This window comes from Mugil cephalus, chromosome 12, assembly GCF_022458985.1.
Source record: "Mugil cephalus isolate CIBA_MC_2020 chromosome 12, CIBA_Mcephalus_1.1, whole genome shotgun sequence".
NCBI lineage: Eukaryota > Metazoa > Chordata > Actinopteri > Mugiliformes > Mugilidae > Mugil > Mugil cephalus.
Genome location: NC_061781.1, coordinates 5,567,579 through 5,587,640, shown reverse-complemented (window position 1 = coordinate 5,587,640; position 20,062 = coordinate 5,567,579). Strand labels below are relative to the sequence as shown.

At 44.0% G+C, this 20,062-nt stretch overlaps 1 protein-coding gene across 1 annotated transcript; it reads left to right on the top strand.

Annotated features, from left to right (window-relative positions):
* Nucleotides 1–510: 510 nt before the first annotated feature.
* Nucleotides 511–18,430, top strand: cavin2a (caveolae associated protein 2a). Its single transcript, XM_047601109.1, has 2 exons — nt 511–1,291; nt 14,235–18,430. Exons 1-2 carry the CDS (start codon nt 740–742, stop codon nt 15,105–15,107), a joined length of 1,425 nt encoding a protein of 474 aa, XP_047457065.1. The 5' UTR covers nt 511–739; the 3' UTR covers nt 15,108–18,430.
* Nucleotides 18,431–20,062: the final 1,632 nt, after the last annotated feature.

Genomic DNA, 20,062 nt, shown 5'->3' with positions numbered 1-20,062 from the left:
GAAACAAACACACACCACCAGCAAGCGCAGTAAACAAGAGTGAGCTTTAACACACAGTCTGAAACACTGACAATCGTCTGTGCAGTTGTACTTTTTACTTTTTTTATATATTCCACCACTTGTATGTATTTATTCCATTTCATTTTATTTACTTTTATATCTTTTCAGCCTTGATATTTTTGCTGCTCTCTTGGATGTTGTTGTAAACCACAATTTCCCCATTGTGGGACAAATAAAGGCTTTCTTAATCTCAATCTCAATCTTAATCTTAGATGGAAATGCAGCCAGGCATGCTCAGATGGAATAGATGGCACATGAAAACACAGTGGACACAGGAATAGGAGGAAACACACACACACACACACACACACACACACACACACACACACACACACACACACACACACACACACACACAGCAGCTCTACCTCTGCACTGTCAATAGGGCTAGGCCTGCGTGGTTCCCATGGAAACCTCGTTCCTCCCCCTTTGGCCTGCAGGGGAGGTGTTTGGAAAGTTCACAGCGTGTTTGTGCCTGTGCGTGAGTGTATGTGAGCGCAGAGGCAACTGCAGAAAGTGGGCGTGGATGTCCGAAACAACTCCCTGGAACTGAATCAGCCCTCCTTCAGTCCTCAGCTGGAGCAAGTGACAGCGGCACCCGAGAGTGTGTGCGTCAACTCACTGGGAAGCCATTCACGTTCACTCCTTTCGAAGCGGGACGTTTGACCACCTGTGAGCCATGGAAGACGACGCGTCCCACGCCGAGCCCAGCAGCATCTCTGGCAGCACCCACACCATTCCGCAGCAGCCGCAGGCCGAGAACACGGAGATACTCACCCCGAGCTTCAAGCCACCGTCCGCGCCGTCCTCCCCGACTCCCACCGGCACCCTCTCCCGCTTGGGCTTCAGGAGCCCCACCAGCCCGACCTCGGCCGCGCCCGGCAGCCCCGTGGACCGCGGCCAGGTGAGCGCCATAACCGTGGTGGCGCTGCTGGACAAGCTGGTGAACATGCTGGAGTCGGTGCAGAGCAACCAGGAGCGCATGGAGCAGCGGCAGGCCGACCTGGAGGACGCCGTGCGGGTGGTGCAGGGCGACGTGACCCGCCTGTCCAAGACCCACGTCGGCACGTCCAACAGCGTGTGCAAGCTGCTGGAGCGCTCCCGCAAAGTCAGCACGCACCTGAAGGACGTGAAGGAGCGCCTGGACAAGCAGGGCGTCCAGGTGAAGAAGCTGGAGGCCAACCACAGCCACCTACTGAAGAGGAACCACTTCAAAGTGCTCATCTTCCAGGTGGGAGGATTAAAAAACAAAAAAAAAACACTGTTTTCTAAGTAGGTTTATCCAAAAAGTGCCACTCATCTGTGGAAGCGGTTTTAGTGTAGCCATTTTGAAAAAAAAAAAAAATTTAAAATCACCCTAGTGATGTCACCAAGGCGTGTTACCTAAGATCTGAGGCCTAACAAGTGAACCAGAGAGATGCAGTGTTACAAAGTGGAGGTGTGGATTGTTTAGACTCATTGACAGATGTTGTTAAGGTGCAACTTGGGAAATAAAGTTGCAAATTAAATGGTCGGTCTAACCCTTTCAGGTAAAAGAACTCCAACATGAAGACTTTTTCTCGATGTGTATGTTATTTGCATTCCTATTTGACTGCTGTGGCACTGGTGCATGTGTTTGGTCTTTTCGGGCATCAGCGCAGGACATGTTGAACCGGACATTAGAAAGATAAGTGTGCAAAAATGAAGAATAGAATTTGGTCACCTATGACTTAAGGCTTTATCAAGTTTGACACACTCACCCGTGTCTCTTCCTGTGTGTGTGAGAGAGGGTGAGTGAGTGAGTGAGTGTGTGAGGGAGGGAGGGAGGGAGGGAGGGAGAGGAGAAGGGTGTGTCTGGGAATGGAGCTGCAGAGGATAATAGAGGAGGGCTCAGGAGCTGACTTTGACTAGATTTGTTTACACCCCCACAGTCGTATTTGAGACGGGCAAGTGGTTTTTTTGGACGGGTTCCCTGCTTCAACTGCCACGACACACCTTTCTGTGCTGCTGCAGAAAAAGGTGTCCAGCTTTCAGACTACCTGCAAAAAACAAACGAAGAGTGAATAGTAATCTTACATAAACCATGTCCCACTTATCTCATGGCAGAGCATGTTGAAAGATCTTTACCTGCATTCTCGATGTGCAGATACACACACATTGTGCTAAGTGCACGGCCGACATAGTTCCTGACCGTATTTGACAGATGCATTTCCATTTAACCCAGAAGAAGAAAAAAAAGGTGTCTACATTCATGGGCAGTGAGTGCATGTTTTCTCATGCTTGTGTGTTTGCTGGTGCCCAGGTAGAGAAAAGGGGGAGGGCATTGTTGACACAGCCAGAGCCACTAAGAGCTCTTAACCGCCGCTGTTATCTGGTTTCCCAGGTACTGAGACTCTGTTGTTCAAATGCATGAGGTGCATAGACCTCACTCTGTGCCAGCTGGCCACGTGTGTGCGGGCGAGGCACCGTGGATCGATTTGATCGAATTCCCGGTCAGGGTGCGCGCGCTAGAATGGAGCCGCTCGTTGCTCTGGAGGTGGAGAAAGTGGACAGTTGCTGGTTTTACCGCGCTGTCAAATCCTGTCAAAATGTTTCAGTTGCTCTTCAAAGAACGAGCCGAACACTCAATGAATATTACAGTAGCACGCTGGAGCTGGCTTCTGCTCATCTCCCTCCACGTCTGCGTCAAACCAAAGCGCGGAGCGTTCGCAGATGGGTGTAGCAAGGCCACGGTGTGACCTCAAGGGCGTGTGCGTTATTAGCAGCCTGCCTGTTGAATGCTATACTGATGTGTTGGGTCAGGTGTATGCAGTTACAGAGCTGCTAAATGAGACTCGCTGTGCCCGAGGGGGAGCAGGTAATAAAAGAACTTAGTGCAGCCCTTGTTCCTTCTCCTGGGTTGACTTCTTTCTGTGTCCATCAGCCTCCGCCTCAGCTAATCTCCTTATGTACTGCCAGTATTGTGTCTTTATTTTCTCTGTGGTGGTGGTAGCTTTAATTTTGTTGTCTGATACCTTTCGGCTTACTTTTAAAATGCCTGGTCATTGTTCACGTCCCACACTTCTCTCTCAATGCGCTTTCGGCCGATCAAACAACTTGCCATGTAGCCAGTTTTTTTTTTTTTCCTTTCCTTCGGGGCCACCTGTCTCCATTCCCTGAAACCACACACATGCTGCACGCCTCACGCTGCTCTTTGATAACACGGTTTCGCCCGCACAACTGAGCGGCAGGCTCCAGCGTACCGAGCCCTGCGGCTATCAGCCGAGGGGCCCTCCTCCTCCGCAAAACTGATCCACAACACTCATCGCCCTGTACGTGCCAGCTGAGGTGGAAACACAGAGGGCTTCTGGGTAAACGCCCGCTGCAGCACAGAGCAGGGGTCCCCACCAGCTCCGGGCTATGGCTACGGTCGGTCAGAAATGACAGCGCTGTCTGCTGCTCCACTGCATTCCTGTACATAACAGGGAATAATGAGGACTTAATTACCGCTGCTTGGGCCTTGTTTGTTTGTTTTCGTGCACCAGTGCTTTTCCTGTCTCCACGCGGCCCGGGCTTTTTCCCATTTCCCAGCCGTCTAAGATTCCACTGCGCGCAGTGTCGTGGCGGTTTTATCAATTTCCATTAGGAGAAGTTAAAAACGCAGATATTTTCCTTTTTCTATTGTTTGTCATGGAGACTCATTACCTGAGTTTAGATATCAACAGTCTCCCTGGAGATCTTCTAACTTATCTGAATTTGCATCACGGTGACATGCTGCAACAAACGCGGCGTATTTGGAATTTAATTTCCTGCGACAGACGTAATTTATGTCCGGGCAGATTATGATGTTTCCATCTGTGTTTATTTCACAGCAGCTTTTTCATCACAGCAACCACTCCAACCTCAATGGAAGATTGCATTTGAACGCAGAGAGTTTTTTTTGTTTTTTTTTAATGCCCTCTGGCACTTTTCACGTGGGGGCCACAGTCAGAGTTTTGCTATGTAGCGGCCAGGTGACACTTGTCAGTCTCCCTCACTGGGATGGGAAGAGGATGTTTGGTGGTTTATCTATTTGTTTTGGAGTGGTGATTTCTAATCACAGAGAGATAGAGGCAGGGAGTGACAGTAGTCCAAGCTCTCACACCCTATCAAAGAACATTCATATCCCTCGTAGGAAAGAGAAATATACACCCCAGCCAAAGTAAACACAATGACTTGCATTTTGTTGCTATTGGACTAGTAGATTGTTAAGTCACATATTTTATTATTATTATATATATGTGTGTGTGTGTGTGTGTGTGTGTGTCACCCATTGCATAAGTTAGGTATTTGCGTCTTTCGCCACGTCCTGACTCATTCGCTACAGAAGGCTGTTCTGCTCCGAGGCTTAACATAAGTCACTGTCATTTTTGTTTGCTTAGCTGCCAATCGTCATGGAGCTTTTTGTGTAGCCACACTTGACCAAAGGTTGAGACTTAATGTTAGCTTTCAGCAGCAGGAAGTAATGTCTGTTTAACACGGTCGAGGACAAACTGGTAACGCTGTCCCCAGCCTCGCCCACGGCTCTCACCTTTTACTGTGACACAGAGGAAAAAAAGCTTGTCTGTTCTCTGTCACGTCTTGTGCACAAAAAAAAAAAAGTCAGGCGCAACCTATGCTACAACAGAAACCCTTTCAAGCTAATGAATCAACAGCAAAATAGACAAAAGCCTTATTATATTTCTTTTTGTCTCTCATAATAAAATATGTCCAGGGGGAATAAGATAGTCGAGTGTAACTGGACTACATGTCGTGCGTGTTCCCTGCAGAATCTTCCATTATAAAATCACATTTCCACAAGTTTGAGCAAGCCGCTGGCTGCAGGCTACGGCTCAGATTAGTTGAGTGTCTCCTTCTTCAAAGTGATATATCATACCAGGTTGGACCTGAAAGCAGCACTAGCTGTTTCGCTGCTTTCAGGTCCTGGGACTAGATGTCGTCAAGCTTCAACCTGTTGCTCATAAAATGAAAGAGAAGAACAGGTTTACGTCAGTTACAGGTAAGTCGCAGTAATGTCAGTTTTTCCTAGAAATTAGCGTGTAAGTTGACTTTAGTGTAATGAAATAACTCCACTTTACTTTGACATTTTGATGGATTGGCTCGTTCACTTTTGCTCAGGCCAAAGACACGTTCACCTTTCACGGGACTGAACTGGAAAACGTTGCTAGTGTTTGCAAAAAAATTGAGAAACTTGTATTCCAGGAACTGCAAGCAGATCTTATTCGCCACATTTACATGGACACGAATGAGCCAATACGGTGCCAATAATCAGAAAATTACCCGTCAACACAAAAATGTCCCAATGTAACAACTTTAAGAGGTGCAAGAGACTGTGATTGCTATTCATATTATTGCCTAGAAACTATACAAACACTTGATCTTATCATTTCTGAATAAATATGTGAATAAGTAGTTGTTCAAGTGTTTGAAAAGTGTTTTCAGAGTCCGTGGGATATACGCTCACTGGCCATATTAGTCATAAGTCCTGTTCAACTACTCAACTACTGAACTTGAAACCGAGCCTCAGAACAGTGAAAAGAGGTGATTTAATTGGCTGTTGGTGGAGCATTTGAAAAAGCTGCTGATCTGCTGGGATTTTCATTCACAACCATCGTCCGAGTTCCGTTGCTGCACTTCTCTAGGTGAAAATGCCCTGTTGATTCCAGAGGTCAGAGCAGAGTGGCCTGACCGGTTGGAGTGGATAGCAAGGCAATAGTAACTCTAATAACTACTACTTGCACTCTTCAGCCGAGAACAGGGAACTGAGACCACAGTAGGCCAGGGCTCATAAAAACTGGATGATATAAGGCTGGAAAAAAATTGGCCTGGTCTGAGGAGTCTTTTAAAAAAGTAAAAGATTTGACCTGAACTGAAAGATTTGCATGGTAGGTTCGGAGTGTGGCACAACCAACTTGAAAGCATAGTTTCATTCTGCCTTATATTAACAGTTGATATTAAATGCAGCATCTTAACTGAGTATTGTTGCTGACCATGTCCCACAGTGTACCCATCTTCTAGTAGCTACTCCCAAACTGGATCACGATAATGAGTCCACTGTATTCAAATGGCCTCAACAGTTCCCTTATCTCAGTCCAGCACCTTGATGCGGTGGAACGAGGGATTTGCATCATAGATGTGCAGCGACGAATCTGCAGCAACTGTGCGATGCTATCCAGTCAACATGGACCAAAGGCTCTTAAGGAACGTTCCTAGCACCTTTATTAATCCAAACCTGTGTTAGCAAGGTGTACAATGAGTGTAGTTCTTATTCTTTTTTTATATATATAGGCCTATATTTATATATGTCCATTACATTTGTTGCTTCCAAATTTACAGTGCAATTTTCTACTGAAGTGCATCATTTGGGAAAAAAACTTAAACTTTATGACTAACTGATGCTCAGTGAGTAACTTTAAGCCATAGACTTTGTAGAATTTGTAAAGCAATGTGCACTTTCCATCATTGTTTAATGCAACATGGTTGTGTGGAGGAATTGGAGTTGTGTAGATGCACCTAAAGACAAACAGTTGATGTGATTGCATCACATAATTTTAGCCTTGGTTGCTGGCAGCGTTAGTTGTTGACTGAATGAATTACTGTCACACCTGCACTTTTCCTTTTTACCGACAAGTCCAAATGTATCCTGCATAAAGCTGTGTTATGTTGACGCAAAGGCCGTTTAACACCTTAATATCAATACCATTAAGACAACGCATTTTACGCTGAAGTTAGAGGAGTGTCATGTGCGTAGCTACCACTACACAAGAAGTGACTTGAATGCATTCTGTCCTCCACGTTGAGTTTGGAACTATTTTTAGCTTTAGTGTGGCTCTGGTGCAAACCTCAACAGAGTAAAACTGGTCTCTCTGAAACAACTGCAAACCCTCTAAGGGTGTTCTCTAAATGGACAATGAAGTTTTGTTTACATCACGGATTTTAGGTTTGTTAGTGTTCTTATTTCCCTTTGGGGTTAATTCCTCATATAGTTCTCTGGCTTTTCAGACAGAAGAAAGTTAAATATAACTGATAGAAAGAGAAAATTATGAGCGACACGAAAAAAGTACATATATGTAGAGATATCCTGCTTTGTCCACTCGTCACATTATAATGAGTTTGGAGAAGAGATTATACTGACATGTGCAAACTGTATTTGAGCGCTCTAGTCTATGCATGTGGACGAAGCAGTATCACCTGAAGTGCTTGCTGCTCTTCTGCCAGGTGTCGCATTCAGGTTTGACAAGTCTGCTCAACTGCTCTCTGAGGCAAGTTTGCAACTGCAGATTCCTGCGGTAAAATACCAGTTTTAACAGCTCTAGTAACACAGAAAAGACTTCATAGAGTGTAGGAGTCTGACTGAGCATCGGCCTAGATACTGTGTGATTGGGCATGCTATCTGTTCAAGTTTGAACCGTGTTGTTGTTTCGTATCATTTGTCCTTGCCATGTTGCCAAGTTTCTTGAATGGAATCGACGCAATACAATAAAGCCGTGTGTCGCCTCCCCGCATATCCCATGATGCGGTGCACCTCTTTGTTTTGGATGTGCCAAGAACGCATATTTTGCATGTTTTTCATTTTACCACAGATGTTAATAGTTGCTCACTTACACTCTTTTTTTTTTCTCATAGTTTCTAGCTCTTGTTGTGCCCTCTTCACTTTCTTTCAGATGCAGATCTAGATGCAGGTGGGGACTTATCAGAGAGTTGGCAAAGAGTAATTTGAATAACTAAAGAAATGGGGAGCACTGGGAGGTTTGTCCTTTTACGGAATCGGAGAAACAAAATGAAACCAAAGATAGTCTTTCAACTATCACCTCCTTTATTTTTGCCCTTGGACTCCATCCATGTGTTTGCTTGTTCTCAAACCCATCTTTACCAAGGCCTCTATGGTCATGGCAGGAAGACAGACAACAATTGGCATTTTGGTTCTGGCCATTCTTCTTTCTCTGAAATAAAACATGAGAACACAACATGTCTTGCGATAAGATGATGACTTCCTGGTTCCACTGTGGACGCTCATGCCCCTCGACCTACGTAAACATTGGGACAATTGTTGGGAGCCTTATCAGAAAAATGTTGGCGGTATCTCTGCTCGGCCTTTATCGCACAATGGTTCTGATACGCATGCATGGGATTGTTCTGAAGCACTGCGTGAAGAGGGATCTATGGAGATTTGAAGAAAACACTTGAAGGGGGTTTACATAGTCAGAAGTGGAGAAGCTAGAGCTGTGAATGTGCAGGAATGTTGCGGTGACACTGCTGAAGAGATTCTATTAGCGCTTTGCATCATTCATCATGGATGGGCGGTGTTATGGTAGCCGTGAGGCTTAGTGACGTGATGTGGTGACACAGGCCCTCACAGGTCCAGTCAGTCACCCGGGGGGATATTATAATGAGTCCCATACCATATGTGGAGTTAATAAAGAGAACTGGATGTTACAGAATGTGATCCAGCGTGTGCAGGCTGCTGTCCTGTAAATGACGGGTTGCGCCGACAGGCTTCCTCGCTCGACCTCAGTCCAGGATCATCGTTCATGCCAGCAGGAATAATGGTAGCCTCTCTAGACCACCACAAACTCCGTTCTACCAGCACGTCAGCGTGACATCACGCCTGAATTGGTGATTGTGTTGTGCGATTACACAAGCTCGCAAGGCCAGTAAACATGCCGTGTCAGATGTGGGAGTGGCGCGAATGCGACTGAATGCCCTATATTGTTCTGCAGAGCTTTATAGGTGTGGAGCCAAAAAAGTGTGATGCACAATTGAAGCTACTGATGAGATATTTCTGATACTTACAATTATTATGTCTCGCAGTGCAATGGTGTGGTCGGCTATGAGCTTAAAATGAGTTGTATAGGGTTAAGTGTTTGTTTCTACTTTTATTAGTGCGGTACATTGAGAGTTTATCGTGTGTGTTTTTTTTTGTGTTTTTTTTTTTTTTTCGATAACACAGTCCCGTGATAAAGAGCAGAATTCCATTTCCTTTCCTTCCTTTCGTCCATCCTTCCTTCCTTCCTGTGTCCACAGATGGCCCCTCATGCACACTGGGATGAAGGTGGAGGGGACGTGATTGTTACATAACAAGCCTGATAGGGGTGAAATGTAAAGCAGCGCCCCTGGGTCGTAATGGGAGGGATGTGCTGCAATCAAAACATATGCAGATGGAAGCAAATGTGGTTGCGCTTCATTTAGTAAGGGCACTGCCATTGTCCACTGAAGGGCTGTAGTGTAGGGACAGGAAGGAAGGAAAGACACATACATAACTTTCTGGAAGCAGTTGTCAGTCGCTCTCCAGTCTCTCTTCTGTCCCTGTTTGTTTGCTTTTTTAAACTAAATTACCTGTCTTTCTATCTCAATATCAAATATAAGCGTTTGTGCTCTGCTATGTCTTTGTGGTCACAATGGTTTACCCTCTCACTGGTGCCGTCCCCCGGAGGCACCTGACTGTGCCAACACACTTGTAACAACCTCGCATGGCAGGTTTAATAAGCCTGGGTTTGAAATATACACATGCACATTATGGCACATAGTCAGCTATGTCGAAAACTGGTCGATGTGGGTTAATATGTGACTTTATGGATCTGAAGTGGCAACTGAAGCTATTATGTGGGATGGCAGTGATTAACTTGGAGAGGCGGTGTCATCTGGATCTTACTGTTTGAGAAGATAGCTACATGCGTCACACATACAGATGGACGAGTAGAATCAGGGAGTACCAACTCCTCTGACTCTGTTATCATTTTCTGAACTGTACTGACCCGCAAACTGAATTAGGAAGTAATGCACATATACTTGTACCGCAACAGCTGGTCCTAAACTCATTTCCTCGTTCAACTCTCCCTGCAGCCAAACAAGCGCTGAAAATCCTCCCTCCTTCTGCCTCCCACACACCATCTACTCACATGTCTTCTGTCTTTTGTGCGCAGTATTGTTCAGCTTTTATTAGCTACAACACGAGCTGATCAGTTCCAATGAAGTACACGGAGGAACTCAAGGCAACTGACGAGCCGCCGACTTCCACTGCAGCGGCTTGATTGCGAGACAGTGCCGACACACTGGTGCACGTGCAGTCCACTCACTACGGTGTAGATCTGTTGCAGGTGTTTCAAGCTTTTCTGGAACTTTCCATCCAGAAATAAGACGAAGAGGCCGAACTGTGAGGCACACGTTAATATTGTTTGGGAGATCTGGTGTTCAGTGTGTTCACCTCAGCACCCTAAGATTTCCTTACCTCTGCTTAACACAAACTAGAGCTGAATGTCCTCAGGTATAGCAGGTATTTATGGGACTACATGAAAGGTCAAGGGATTTAAGTTGTTAGAAATCCTCCCGAGGGGACAGTGAACGTCTCCTAAAAGATTTCTGTGCAGTCCATGGTACATGTCAAAGCATTTCAACCCATAATCCCAACCTCATGCTGGTACTGGCTAAAAAGTCTCGATCCCCAAAGCCAGTAGGACTCATCCCCTTGAATGGATATAGGCAGCCGGTCCCGTGCTCGCTGCAGATGTGTGCAGGTGCCTGTATTCCCAGACACATATATAAACAAGGAATAGAGAGCAGATGAAGAAGAAACGGTATAGGGTGTCATTACCGATGTGGTGTAAACAGAAACAGACACTCGCTGAGTAGCAGGAGACCATCTGAGCTCTTTCACTGAGCTGCAAGTCTGCCGTGCCCCTCCCTGGTCTCCGCATGCGAAGACAGCGAGAGACTCCAGAGAGCTGACTTACATAAGCTCTGGCTTAGTAACACCTTACAGGACTCTCAATTACATGTCAGCTCTAGCATGCAACTGTTAAATGAGATCTTGAACTGCGTTACATAACTGCTAGTACAAAAATATCTTTGTAGTGCATGCCCTTTTATGTATAGTAAACCAGCTGTCACGCTAAATTAACGTCGGTATTTTTTATTTTTTTGGGGGGGGTTGCTTCAGACATCTTTGAATTTTCCTTTCATCTCGCTCACTTAAAAAATAGTCGCCGTCCTACATGACTGCACACAAACAGACGATGGCATAGACACTCAAATGCACACATACTGTATCACACTCGGTGGCTAATAAGCACTTGCTTAGAGGGTATGATAATTAACAGGGTTCCCATGAGGGAAGTGCCAGAATGTAAGGCCCTGACACACACACACACACACACACACATATGGGACAGACCAGGTTCAAATGGTATTTAGGAAAACTTTGTTTACTTGGGCTCGCTTGCTCGATACGGTTTTGGGTTAAACTGCGGTCATGCTAATTTCACACGGGTTTACTATTTGGGAAGCCAGTGGATGAAGGGTTATTCCTTTTTGCATGGTTTCATCCGTTCATGTTTGTAATCTAGGAAGTAATCTAGGATGTACCAACTGCAAAAATGTTAGGCTCAAAAGCAGCTTGTGGATGACAAGCTATTGACTTTTTTTTTTCTTGCATCGTAGTCAAGACAAAAAGGGTTGCTTTGTGCTTAGGAATTTATTTTGACCTAGATGAATCTAAAACTACACGGTTAATTCATAGTCTTTGTGTTATTTGTTTAAGAAGTGGTAGTCTCTGATTACTCATCATCACACAAACCTTGATCTAGAGGCTGTCCAAAAAAAACAAAAAAAAAAAAACAGATGTGATATTGTAGCAGAGGTCAATTAATATTGACAAGTGAAGCGTTCGTTGTGTTTCCCACTCTGAGCAGCGTCAATAAAACCATGTTACTGCACAGTTAGTCATAGGTGGGCTCAGTTCTCATTCGCTCGCTGAGTTTCATTTGCTGCCTCCCACACACTTCACTACCCACACTGATTATACCAAACATGTCTGAGCCAAATCAGAAAGTCTATGACATGCCCAGACTTGAGCAGAGGTATCAAGATTGAATCTGTAGAAACCTTAACACCACCGAGCAATCAGGGAAAGATTAGTCTTTATTATCAGGGAATGCTCCACTGGGGGTCAGGAGAGGCCGAATTGGCTCTGATTTCTAATCACGGCCAGTCAGATTTAGGTGGGTGCTTAACCCTTAAGCTATATCGCACTTCATTCTGATTAAAACTGCCCGACTCTATCTGAAATGTACACATAGGGAGGGGAATAAAGGCGATAAGCGTTACAGCCTGAAGTAAGATCATGTTCCTAGACGCGAGTTTTATTTCTGGCTTTATTTCTCAGTAATCTCTATGTGTTTAAAACATACGCCGTCATCCACAGGGTTCCTGACTTTCTGATTTGAGCCTGCGTGAAGACTATGTGGGTGTGGTGCAGTGTCGCACTGGCAGCAAAATGAGGCATTCAAGTACTGCTCAGTCAGGTGCGACGGTAGGGAGGCACAAAGCACAAAAGTAAAAGGGGGGGGGTTACAGTTCAACTAAATGAGAGGCAGTGGTAACCAGAGCTGTTCCCCAAGGTGATTCCTTTGTCTTTTTGAATTTCAAGTTGCAAACCTCCGGTGCATCTTGACTGCCAGTGTTTCTTAAGAGAAATAACATACCTCTAGTGGTTTTTGGTGGTAAATGCACTCTCACTATCTGTCAACACGCAAACACAAGAAGAGGCTCTGTGTAGTTGATTTATCGACCCTACTCTACGTTTATTCTTCTTACTCTTCCCCTTGTTCTTAAAGTTGAGGTTGTGTCTCTGAGAACACGCTGACAGATTTATTATTGGTAAGATGCCATGCATGCTTGGCACACACCTGAGTTTTGAATCAACCCCGCATATCAGAGATCAAGGTAAGAGATATCAGGTGTCTGCAAGGTGGAAAAAAATGGGGGTTTTGCATGGCTTTCCACTTGTCAAGAACAGTGTATGTACCACGGAATAGTTTTATTGACACAGCATGCATGATACTGCTGGCCTCCTCCAAACAATGACGATAAGTGATGTATGACCGGGAGGCAGGGCTCTTCTAAAGCATGTGGTAGGCCCGGTTCATAAGCATGTTAATGACACCTCGAGAAAGATGCATTACTCAGACCTACAGCATCTTGAAACATCCTGCCGCTTTAAGCACCTGTAATATCCTAGAAGCTGCCATGCATTCTTTAAAATGCATATTTCAGTGCGGACTGTGTGCAGGATGAAACAGCTAGCGTAAAATGTGTACAGTATGTTGTGGAGTGTGTTCTAGGTTGAGTGAGGCCTTCCGCGGTGCTTGATACTTGCGTAGTTTCAGGTTAAGCATCTCAAAAGTGACTGCCTCTAGTACTTTTCTGTGAGTGCACATTACAAGTGCAGATTTTACATGCCCCAGCACCGCTCATATATTCGGAGGAAAACACTAAATCCACTTCAGCTGCTTCCAAATTATAAAAAGGAGTGGAGGGCTATAGTCTGCACTTGTTCAGAAATGTCCTACACATTAGCTGCGTGGAAGTCTCTTAAATCAAGTCTTTCCCGGATTTAATTAATTATGAGCAAATTAATGTATACAAGTGGCACTGTAAAACATAAAAACAAGGCCGTGCAGTGTGTCAAGTCAGAACCAAGAAAACAGTGGGGATTTCTTTAACTTGTCAAGAAAGGGGCTTAGTGTGTGAGCGTTTCAGATGTTCAGTAGAGTATGTCAACTACTGAAGCTGCACCTTCACTCTCCACTCGCTCCTGGGTGTGAAAGGATAGGGGCCTAGGTTGGCGGGGGCTCGTGAATCCCCAGGAGGAGGAGAACACTGGATATGCACATACGTGTGTCCACGTGGGTGTGATTTCATGATTTTACACAAATGAGTGGGCACGAAGAGGGAAGATACTAAAACGCAGAGGAGGAAGTAAAGCACATTGAAACTCCTGGAAGATATTGAACTTGTAGTTCTCAACTCATAGTGGAGGGGTGAGGGCAGAGAGAGGGATATAAAAGAAAAAGTGAAGAGTGAAGAGAAGTGTTTGACTCCTGCAAAGAAACAGATGGAATTCCTCAGATGTCTTGAAGAGAAAATCAGGGAGGCATGCAGAGACTGGTTTCTTCAGTCCTCAGCAGACTGACCAAGCCAGAGTGTATTAAACCCAGACTTCGATTTACAATGGATGCTTAGAAATAAAACATGCATTAGCATGCTTATGGGGAATGTGCATACCTCTTTGATGACTGTGGTCAAACTAAGACTGATTCAAGCACTCATCATTTGTCAGAACTGATCCAAATGATCGTGCTTTTAACACACTTCTTTTCTGTCTTTTTTTCTGCCTGCAGGAAGACAATGAAATCCCCTCCACCGTGTTTGTCAAGGATTCCCTCAAGACCCCACAACCAAGCCAGTATGATGCGGAATCCACGCAGCCTAATCCATCTGTTACAGGCTCAGTCGATTGCATCAACCAAGAGGAAGGTCTCCAGACCATAAGCCTGTCCTCCGATGAGGACGAGCTTACACTCAGAGAGGAATCCTTGCTGGAGGGTGAGGCTGCGATGGGCACCTCGTCCGTCGCATTCGAGAGAAGAGCCGACAAGTTCAAGCGCTCCAGCCTGAAGAAGGTCGACAGCCTGAAGAAAGCCTTTTCACGCCAGAGCATCGAGAAGAAGATGAACCAGATCACCACCAAGATCGTGCCTCCGGAGAAACGGGAGAAACTCAAGAAGAGCCTCACCCCTAACCACCCCAAGAGCCCGACCGCCAAGACCTCCACTTTCAAGGTGTCTCCCATGACCTTCAATGTGAAGAAGGTCAGAGATGGGGAGGAGCCCACACAAGACATAGCCTCACCCGGGGAAGAAGCCATTGTGGAGATCCCTCCTCTGGGGAGCCTCGATGGCGAGATTCCACTGGCAGAGGTGCACACCCATGAGGGCCTCGTGAATCAGGTTCACGAGGAGCTGAGCCCTTCCACCCCTGAGAGTCTGAAGGCAGAGCTGGAAATCAACGGAAAAGCCCCGAGCATCGAGTGTGAGATCAATGGGGAACGTTTTGCTGGCCTGGCAGTTCCCGAGCATGATGAAGATGTTGGGGAGGATGTAGACGAGGAAGACGAAGAGGAGGAAGAGGAGAAGCACAAAAGTCCTGTTGAAACAGCAGCAGATGTCCAACTTCCACAAGCAACAGTTGCAGCTGTGGAGCAAGTGTCTTAATATGATTTGATTGTGAGCATCAAAATCTAGTTTCCCAATTATTTTTTTTTTTTTTTTTTCAGATTCATACAATTACTGGACACCTAACAGGCGCAAATTATCCCTCCACCATAAACAGTCTTGTCACTCACACCCTCTGGAACCATACAGTCAGCTTCCCCCCGAACCTCTCCTACAACACTATCTTTGTTTATCACCAGCACAGACTAGTTCTGATTGGAGCATCCGTTAAGTCAGTTTCCTACACCGTGCAGTCAGGCTGCTTAAAGAAGGCAGAATTGCAGCGATGCATCATAACTCACTCTCACCAACCACGCCCGCCACTCCAATAGGTGCACATTTCCAGGGAACTGGAACAACTATCTCCCTCCTCCTGTGTTTCGTCTGCCTCCAGCCCTCTCTTCCTCAGTGATGAATAGCCTCTTTTGTTCTTTGTGATCTTTTTTCTTTTTTCTTTTTTTGAAAAATAGTAAATCCTGTGCAGCAGTGGTGCTGCCCACAGCCAGTCGAGGCAGCGTGTTGCCAGGTTGTGCAAGAGTTGGAATTCCTGCATTTTCAGTGGACTAGAGGTTGTTCACTGAATTCTCTGCGCTGAAGCAGCCCTGGTCTTAACTAACAGGTGACTTCAGTAGTGGCTGACTCTTACCTCGCCAGCTGTTGAGAAACTGTATGTTAGCGGGATCCAGTTTCATCTTTTCCAGCCTCATCATGATAACATCTGACATTAGCTGCATGCTACACTTTTGTATGATTGCCAGAAACCAGCAATTAACCAGAATAGATGAGAGTTTAGTCAAAAGGGATGTTAACAACACAAGGGACCTTACAAGTTTTAGTGCTGAGATACTAAATGTCACAGTACTACTACTTTTTATGTGTATGTACTTTTTCTATGTAAGGCACACTACTTCCTAGGTATTTACAGCTTAAACACTATAAAATAATACAGTTAATTTGCCTTGAGTGTGTGTACTTATACAGCTAATGTTGTATCTGTGATTTATTGTTTTTGTTTTTTTTTTTGTTACTATATCATACTTAGGTTTTGATGAGCTGCTTTTTTCTTCTTCTTCTTTTTTTTCTCATTCATCCATAAGTTACGTGGTGGAACATTTACTCAGTTTCACATGTTTAAGCCCTGGACGCTATCTGAAAAATTTACGGGAACACCGTCACCCAATGCCTCGATGCACACATAAACGCACTCCTGCAGTACAGTGTTGGAGTTACCTGGCACACGCTGGTCCAAGTATCTGCACTCCTGGAAAAATGGACTCCTGTGTTTGCATGGATAAGAGTTAAAGTAAAACATGCCTCTTTGAGGCGTGGCTCATTTCTCTCCTAGGAATGCCTTGTTTTTTTTGTTTTTTTGGTCTTAGTAAAGAATTTGTTCCAGTTACGTAAAGAAAGTTTAAAGGGTGTACAGACGCATTGTTTGCAAGCAACTTTTTTGTTTGGAAGTCATGCCTACAAGTTACCATAAAGCAACCTTCCTCTTGTTGCTCAGAGCTTCGCCAGCAGTTAGTTACATGCCATGACTTCCTAAAAATAATTTACCAAGTGCTACCAGGTGCCAAGAATCCAGATACTAGAGAGGTCACAGAAGTGGATAAAGGCAGAGGACAGCATTCCCAGTTTTGACGGATGACTCCTGCTCTGCCCATTTTTCATGCTCATGGCCTCCTTGTTGAGACAGTGAAAAAAGAAGAGGAGGTTTCTGTGGAGCCACAGGTGTTCTGCCCCCGCAGAGGCTCCTGGGCATGAGCGTGCAGAGGAGAGGGGTGCTGGGAAGTGTGAGAAAAAGGGCGTCAGTAGTTGGCGAGGATGATAGAAGTGCCTTTGGTTAAGGCAGATGTGCATCTTGGCAGAAAGGTGTTTCAATTTTGAGAGTCTGCAATGTGTCTGAGCATGGGAGCTGAAATATGTTTAGGGGATATACATACCAGCAGCTGTCACAGCAGGATTAGGAAACTAGTATTTCGGTTTTACTACACCCCACAGGCATATAATAGGTTTTATTTTTTTTAATCAAATAATGGTGCCTCAAGTACTCACTGTATGCAAACTATGCAATCCAATATTTTTATTGCATTTCTAATAATCACATTTGATTGCTCTGAAATAAGACTAATATGACATCACAGGAGTTATTTTCTTAATGAAAGCAATAGCACACATTTATAAGGAAACTCCTGCAGGAGACTCCCATGAATTGCCGATAACATAAGTGTATTGGTTCAACCATTCTCTGCCATATACTTGCATGTTGTTACAGTGACTTATGTGAAATCTTTACATCTTTGTGAATATTTAACAAGTTTGTATGTTATCCACGTATAAGTGCATGAAGAAGGATTAAACATCATTCAAGCACTGAAATTCTGCTGTTCGTAGACAAAGAGTGATTATATAAAAAGACAAGTACAGGTTAATGCTTGTTGTTTGTTTACAGCCCTGATAAAGGCCGGAGAGAAAACACCAACCATCATTGCAAATATTCAGATATTCATACAATAGACTAAAGTTACATATTCCTCATTAAACTGTTTCAGCTGATTATTGTTTTTATTATCAGCCAGGAAACAAATGTACATGATCAACTGTGTTTCTGTACTGCAGTTATTAAGAATCTGTGGGTCAAATAAATAATTCATAAATAGTCTTATTTTTATCTTTTTGAGTGGGATTAAAAGCAAAGGGTTTCTCACACTGTTTCACTTTTCCAAAGTTTGATTAATGCAGGTCTAGGCTAATGCAGCATGGCATGTATGACAGACCAAGTGCTTTGTGTATAACAAAAAGCCAATATTCTCGGTGGGAATTTTAAGAAGACAATAAACAATGAGACCTTTGTGAATTTAAACTATTTGTTATCTGTGTTTATTAAATGTCCTTAGCCGTGTTATTTTCATTCTTTGTATTACTGACAGAACTGAAAAGGGATCAGACACTACTAGATTTCAATGTGTGACTTATTTTCTGCTTATTCGTGCACTTGTGTTACTTGGTGACATCATTGTCTGCTAACATCAAAATAAATAAAAGCATAAATATATGTATGAGTGCATAACGCCTTTTTTTTATTTTTATTTGTTTGGTTGTCATGTTGTTAAAGTCTGGCTCACACCTGGCACTTAGAGCATTTTTCGGGACATATTGTGTTTAATATGGTTTTATTTTAGTTGAACCAAAGACGTTTCCTTTGACGATTCCCTGACACTTAAGTGTTCAAATGTGCTCCTCTTGATGTGCCTTGTAAACTTGCAGGCCTTTCTTTTCAAACTTTAGTGTTGCAAACATTAATAAAGATTTTATAACAGTGACATTGTGTTTTTGACGTGTGTTTGCTGTTCCTAGGGTAAAGGAAGACATAATAGCACCTAATATTTTTGGTGTCACGCATGTCATGAACCTGCTTGACTTATGCTTGACCTGATCTGCTCTTTAGGCCATTGTAAATTTGTTAGCTATAGATGATAGCGCTGTAATCTAGAAAGGTACGTAACTGGATAATGTAGGATTAGTTTTGGTGAAAGGAGGGTTCAGGAGCTCTTTATTTACACAGCACAGCACAAGGATTAGAAGGCTCTATGTGAAATTAAAATTCGACAGAAACCGGGGCTGGATCCACGATGGAAAAGTTGCACAAATTACAAAACAACATTAATACCAACTGTGTCTGTGTGTGTCATCCTGGCAATGTGTAGTCCTAGACACAACCTAAATACATTATTTCTGTGTCTCTCTGTCCATGCAAATGACACGCAAGTTGCAGTCAAACCTTACACGTGTGTGGCTCAGATCAAAATCAAGGCAGAGTTTGAAGATGCGTGCGGTCTGACCTGAGTGATCTGAGTAAAGTTTCCCAGAAGCAGGAGGCTAAGGGGCCATTGGCTTCTCCACTTTACACCCCTGTCCCACATTCTTATTCATGTTAGATGTATATGTACCTTCCCAAATGGTCTCCTTGTCTGTTATATGAACATACACAGCTAGTTTTAACAGGTTGTGTCAACACCATAGCATCACAACTGTACACAAAACAAAACTTTACAGGTACAAGATAAAGGCTTAGTTTAAAGATGGAGGATCTGAGAACCCACTGGTGTCTCTCCTTATGTGTTTCTGTTTCAAGGTGGTTACCTCAATCATCCTGTACCTCAGGTTATTTGCATTCATGGCCAAAACAATTTGCATGTACTGTGTGTTGCAAATGAACAAGGTTCATTCATTCTTGTACTATGTGTGAATGAAGCTACAAGAAAACCAGCTAAGAAGACTGAGGAAGTTTTCAGGCTACGTTCAAAATAATCTGTCTCAAAGTGTTCCTGAGGCACTGTAATTGTGTTACTACATAGGCAGCTTAAGTTTCCTGTTGATAGGCAAATGCAGAAAGCCTCCGAATAGCAGCTTCCATTTATAAACACACTTGTTATTCTGCTTTCTTTATTCACTCGGAACACGATGGAACTCTATGAAAAGTAAAGTTTGTTTTTTGACAGCTGGTTTTGATAACATTTTATTAGTCGTCCAGCCTCTAAGCAGAAAAATAACAGCTTTGTTTCAGAGCACTGTTGCCATGTACATTGTCGTTTTGTAAATTGTACGGATAACACCTTTTTTCTCCCCATGAGCTTCTTGTCTAAACAAAAACATGTGCACTGATTTTCGATTTGCCTTTAAAGGTGTAGTGTGTGGTTATCATCCAATAAATACAACTGATTCTCAAAGTCCTATTTAAATATGACTTAATAGCACCTCCATAAAGCTTTCCCTGCATTTTCCTGGGTGTGCCAAGGTGTTATGATGGTGTTTGTCTCCCTCTAGTGAGGCACCGCAGACGATCCGTTGCCTAAGACCTTTTTGTCTGAAGTGTAGTGAAGTGTAGAGTTCTATGGAGTGAAATTAGTCTCAGCACGGAGATAAATGTATGTCCCATGAGCCACGAGTGAAAC